The 5,671-nt window shown below is 39.6% G+C and overlaps 1 protein-coding gene across 1 annotated transcript; it reads right to left on the bottom strand.

Annotated features, from left to right (window-relative positions):
- Nucleotides 1-1,597: 1,597 nt before the first annotated feature.
- LOC118848703 (dnaJ homolog subfamily C member 17-like) lies at nt 1,598-2,560 on the bottom strand. Its single transcript, XM_036757717.1, has one exon. The coding sequence runs from the start codon at nt 2,558-2,560 to the stop codon at nt 1,637-1,639; it is 924 nt and encodes a 307-aa protein (XP_036613612.1). The 3' UTR covers nt 1,598-1,636.
- Between the last annotated feature and the right edge of the window lie 3,111 nt (nt 2,561-5,671).

Below are 5,671 nucleotides of genomic sequence, written 5' to 3'. Positions count from 1 at the left end.
CCTACTATGTGCTAGACATTGGAAGCAAGTGTTCTCTTTGGCTTAAAGTAAGATAAGAAAATTGCCTTTTGTTGATTACATTTTCAAAGGGATTTTGTGAATGTGTTCCACTGGGGTATCTTTCCTATTTCTATTGGTTTTAAAATACTCATGAAGCCTTCTTCTAGGTGTGATTTCCTAATTAAGTGCACTTTTTAAATACAAGTCATAAATATGGATCAGAGTTTTCTGAAAAATAAAATGAAAGATATATCTGTAAAATGTTCCTTCCCTAAGTAGCAACAGGAAAATGCATTTCCAATTAGTATAATTGGATAGATAGATAGATAGATAGATATGTATATATTTGTTATTCAGTTTCAGTCATATTCAATTTTTATGACCCCATTTGAGGTTTTCCTGGTAAAGACTCTGGAATAGTTTGCCATTTCCTTCTCCAGTTCATTTTACAGATGAGGAAACTGAGGCAAAGAGGGTTAACAGGATCATACAGCTAGTAAGTGGCTGAGGCTGGATTTGAATTCAGGAACAGGAGTCTTTATAACTGTAGGACAGCACTCTATCCATTGTGCCTAGTAGTTGCCAGATATGTCTATGTGTATAGACAAATATATGTTTATATTATATGTGTCTATGGAAAGGGGAAGGGAACAAGCAGTTAGATACTGCGCTACGTGCTTTACAAACATCTCATTATCCTCACTACAACACTCCAAGGTAGATATTGTTATTATCCCCTTTTCAGAGTTGAGGAATCTGAGGTGAACAGCAGTTAAGTGACTTGCCCAGGGTCAAAAGATAGTGTCTGAGGTTGGATTTGAACTCAGGCCTTCCTGACTCCAGGCCCATCACTCTATCCACTGTGCCACCTAGTTGTCTACACACATACACACACACATTACACATATATACCCCTACATAATTTATACCTGTATTAGATCTTAGTTATTGCACATAAGAGCCATGAACAGAATCAGAAACTGTAACAATTGTTATTCGGCAGACAGGGAGCTTTAATACATAAAGAAAATAATAATAAAAGGAAAACATAGCTCATTTTTTACTTTGATTCTAAATGAGAAAGAAGATTTGTAAAATAGGTAGTGAGCAGGCCTATATAGGAAAAGGACCTGGGTTCAGTTCTTGTTTCTGACACATACTGATTGTTACACCCTTGTGTAACAGCAATGCTACTTGCAGCTACTGTGGCTGTATAAGGCCAATAACACCAGCACATAGGAGGGCTGCTAACACAGGTTCTTTGATCTGATTTTCTACAGAAAGCAACTTTAATGGGTTTACAATCTCACTTTAATTAAAGATGCATATATCATTCACTTAGTTCAGGGGAAAAAGTCAGCACTCTGAACTTCAGAGCAAATACAAACAGAAATTACAAGCAGAAATTATAAACAGAGCAAAATAATACAAATCAACAGACAGGCTTCTTTCTGTCTGACCATAACAATACATACACAGTTACCAGAGAGAATAGTACCAACATCTGGGTTTTCAAAGCGGGGGTGGGGAGGGGCTTCTTTTTTTTTTCTTTCTAAAAAAATTTATTTTGGGTATTAATTTAAGAAAAAGGGGCAGAAGGGAGGGAAGAAGGGAAGAGGGGATAGGCTCTGTGGGGCTATGTGGGCATGCCCTCCTCATCCTCTCTCCGCATCTGCTCCATCAGCTGTTGCCGCTCTGCTGCCTGACGCATGCGCATCATGAGGAGGCTCTCATAGTCCCTCTCTGACAGCACGGAACCCTGTGACAGTCCTGAGTGGCTGGTACCATTGCTGCTCACCGCTCCCTGTGGCTGACCCTCCAGCCAAGAGATCTTCAGAGGGTTATTGACGAGGCCCACCTCATTCTTGACAGCCAGTACCGCAGCCTTGACAGAAGCAAATTCCACCACAGCACTCCCCGTCTTCTTACTGGAGATGACCAGGTTGAGCACTTCACCGTAATTCTGCAGAATCCTCAAGAGGACGTCCTTGGAGTAACCACCTTTGGTCTCGTCCTCTTTTTTGCACTTCCATTTTAGCTTCAGTTTAGGTGTTCCTTTGCCTTTAGGATTTTCTGTCTTTCCTCTTAATCTGTGTTCCTGATCTTGGCGTATCTGCTCCTGGATCAACCTCTGTTGTTCTTCCAGCTGCCGGGAGCCTTCTTCTCGTAGGCGTGCGATCTCTTGTTCTAATGTCCTAGTGCCTCGATTGTCTTCCTCTACCTCACTCCCTTGAGCCTGGGCTTGCCTCTCCCGGGCCTCAAGATCAAGCTTCACTTTCTTCCTTCTCTCATCAAGTTTCTGAGTCCTCTCAGCCGCCTGCTTCTTGTCTTTCCTGACCTTGTCGTATGCTGCCCGGGCTGCAGCATCCGTCAACACTTCCAAGGCCTGGGAGAGCTGGTGGAAGAGCTCAGCTGCTTGGGGATTATCTGGATTTTTGTCTGGATGGCAAGTGAGGGCCTTTTGTCGGTATGCTTTCTTCACCTCCTTGTCAGCCGCCTTCTCCCCGACTCCCAGGAGAGCGTACAGGTCCATCTGCAACAACTCTTTGGTCACCACCATGGTCCCCACCCCCAAAACCCGGCGTCTTCCTGCGAGAACTACAAATTCCCAGGGAGGGGCTTCTTAATGGCTGCCCAGAGTCTCATCTGGTGAAATCACAGGAAAGCTCTTCCAATGAGTGAGCCCCAAACAAAATGCTAACCTCAGAGTATATATATACTTCTTCACGGCTTCACACCTCTTGTGACCTAATTAGCAAAAGGGTGTGGGCCTTCCTACAGACAAAGGGAAGACTCAATCAAAGGCACATTATTGCCTTAGTGCTGAGAAAAAACAAATAGCAAAAAGTCCCACTTTTCTTGCCATTACATATTTCTAAGTCACTTAACATCTTAGTGCCTTAGGTAAGTCTCCTAGAGGATGAATTGCACAAATAAGTTGCTTATCTGAATCCTATTTTCCTCCAAATTGGGACTGGGACAATTAAATAACAGGTTTGGAGACACCTACCTATAGTCACACACCCCCACACCCACCACCACATACATACCATTCATTTTAAACTTCACTCCATCTTCACTCAGTGTTAATTAAAACAAACAAATTAGTCTAAATAATGACTAATGTAACTACTAGAGTAAATATGAACATCTGGGGATCTTGTATTAGTCAAACAAGTCAGCATAGATATTGAATCAGCTTCAGAAAGCTCTGAGATAGTCGAAAGGAACCTGAGTTTTCTGCCCACTTCTATTCATACTTGGAGAAGAGCAAGCAGAAATGCAGAAGTCAATGGAAATGGGCCCATTATGATTAATGGATTTGTGTGCTTAAAAGCAGGCTACTACAAAGATGGTGACGTTCTTTTTGGGAAAAGCTATTGCAAAAAAGGGATTAGGAATCATTTCTCCATGATATTCAGAGTCAATGTCACAATAAACAAGTAGTTCAAGGAATAAGAGCAGGGTAAAGGTAAATTTCAAGAGATTCAGCCACTTATAAGAAAAGTATGCCCAGAATTCAGTTGGAGACTCATAGTCACTAAGGCAAGGTATGAGTCTCAGAACAGGAGGCTGTTTAGTTTGTTTCTTTATTTTTAATATTATAAATCCACTAAAGGCCTACTCTGGTGCCTAATAGTGATATGAGAGTGACCCTATGTCCATGAAGCAAATCTACCAGCAAATCTACCAAGCTAGAAGCACTCAGACTATGGGCCAGATGTGCTGTTTTCTGATGACTAGCTGACCAATTTTGAGGGGCTTACCCGTAGAAGACAGGCTGCCAAACATTGATTTGGAAATCAGAGCAACTCACCAATATTGCTTACTAATTTATACACATTTATTTAAAATTCTTAAGGACAGGCACTATTTAATATTTCTCATTTTATCCCAAGCTCTAGTACCTCAGGTATAATGAGTGAATAATAAATGCTTTTTGATTAATGATTAGATATAGAGATACTGAGATGTACGGTGGTGGAGGGAGCACCAAAACGGAAATACTAATTCCTGTACTTGTCACTTAGAACACTTTATCGTCTTCCTCCAGTCTTATTTTGCACTACTGTCTCTCAAATACTTCGAAGTTTCATTCAACCTGAATCTGCATCCTAAATTTCTCCATCCATGAAATCAGAGGTATCAAACTCCTACCACCCCTGCCCCCCAAAATAAAGGCATTTAAAAAATTCACTTGCTGTTCACCACACAGAATTTTATGTTTCTTACCTCCATACTCTTTTGGTCTGTTTCCTACACTTAGTATGTTCTTTCTATTCACTCTTCTGCTTCCTACAATTTTTACTGCTCTTCAAAATGCAGTTCAGGTTTTTCCTTCTACAAAGCAGCCTTTCCTGATTCCTCCACTTGTTAGTGGTCTCACCTCAAACTCTCCCAAATAGTTATTTTATTTACATTGTGTATTTTCCTATATGTGTGTTCATTTTGTTTCTCTCCATAACAATGTAAACTTTTTGAGGTCAGAAACAACTTAATTTTTTGTCCTTTACATTTCTAGCTTTACCAAGGTGCTTTGCACATAGTAGGTACAGAATAAGTATTTGCTGAATTGAATTGAAGGACTGTTTCAGGTTCTTATTCTCTTATTCAATGATGCAATTTTGCAAAGGAATATTGAATATATATATATATATATATTCAATATATATGTATTATATATAAAATCCACAAAAAACAACAAGAGGCAGGTGAACTCTTTGAGTATCATAATATTTCAGATATAATAAAATGAATTTTTAATCTATTTATTTTATGAGAGGTTACTAGAAAGCACCAAAGCACAAGAGACATTCAAATGAATTTACCTAAGTGTGGTTGCAAAAGTAGCAGCTATTTTTTCCTACTTCTTGAAAACTATATACAAGAGGGAAATTTCCTGGAAGGTATCACATGTGATAGTAGTTCTATCACATTTGGTTTTATTTTAAAAGGGAGAGAGAGAGAGAGAGAGGGAGGGAGGGAGGGAGGAAGGAAGGAAGGAAGGAAGGAAGGAAGAAAGAAAGAAAGAAAGAAAGAAAGAAAGAAAGAAAGAAAGAAAGAAAGAAAGAAAGAAAGAAAGAAAGAAAGAAAGAAAGAAAGAAAGAAAGAAAGAAAGAAAGAAAGAAGAAAGGAAGAAAAGTAGTGCTGCCTACCATTTATCCCTATTCAAGTGTTCTGAACTTTTCAGGTCTTGATAAAAGCTGGTAAGGTCCGTGACAAAGGAAGGCTCAAGGCAATTCCTTCAACAACCCTGCTATTTCTGCAGAGGGAGACATGACTTCTGACAGCCTGTGTCTGCTGAATTCCAAAGCTCTGACTGGGAAAGAGGCCTTGGAGAAAGGATAGGAAGAAGAAAAAAAAAGCACATCTCGAAGTTCGAATGAAGTGTGGCAGAACTAGTACAGAAAGACAGGAGGGGAAATTTCTACTCAAAAAATTGTGCTTTCATTCTTAGCTCTTGCAATCCCAGAGATATGAATTCAAATCCATCTCAGGTACTTACTGGCTATGTGACCCTGTGTAAGTCACTTAACTGTCTGCCTCATTTTCCTCATCTGAAAAAAAGGAGATAATAATAACACCTTCCTCTCAAGGTTGTGATGTAGAAAAGAGATAATATTTATAGAATTCTCTGCAAACTTTAAAGTGCTATATTAATTATATTATT

This window comes from Trichosurus vulpecula, chromosome 4, assembly GCF_011100635.1.
Source record: "Trichosurus vulpecula isolate mTriVul1 chromosome 4, mTriVul1.pri, whole genome shotgun sequence".
Lineage (NCBI taxonomy): Eukaryota > Metazoa > Chordata > Mammalia > Diprotodontia > Phalangeridae > Trichosurus > Trichosurus vulpecula.
Note: the sequence above shows the minus strand (reverse complement) of the source record. Positions and strands in the feature narration are given on the sequence as shown.

Bases quoted from the DNA above. Each gene is read 5' to 3' on its own strand.
- LOC118848703 (XM_036757717.1), bottom strand. From the start codon at position 2,560: ATGGTGGTGACCAAAGAGTTGTTGCAGATGGACCTGTACGCTCTCCTG.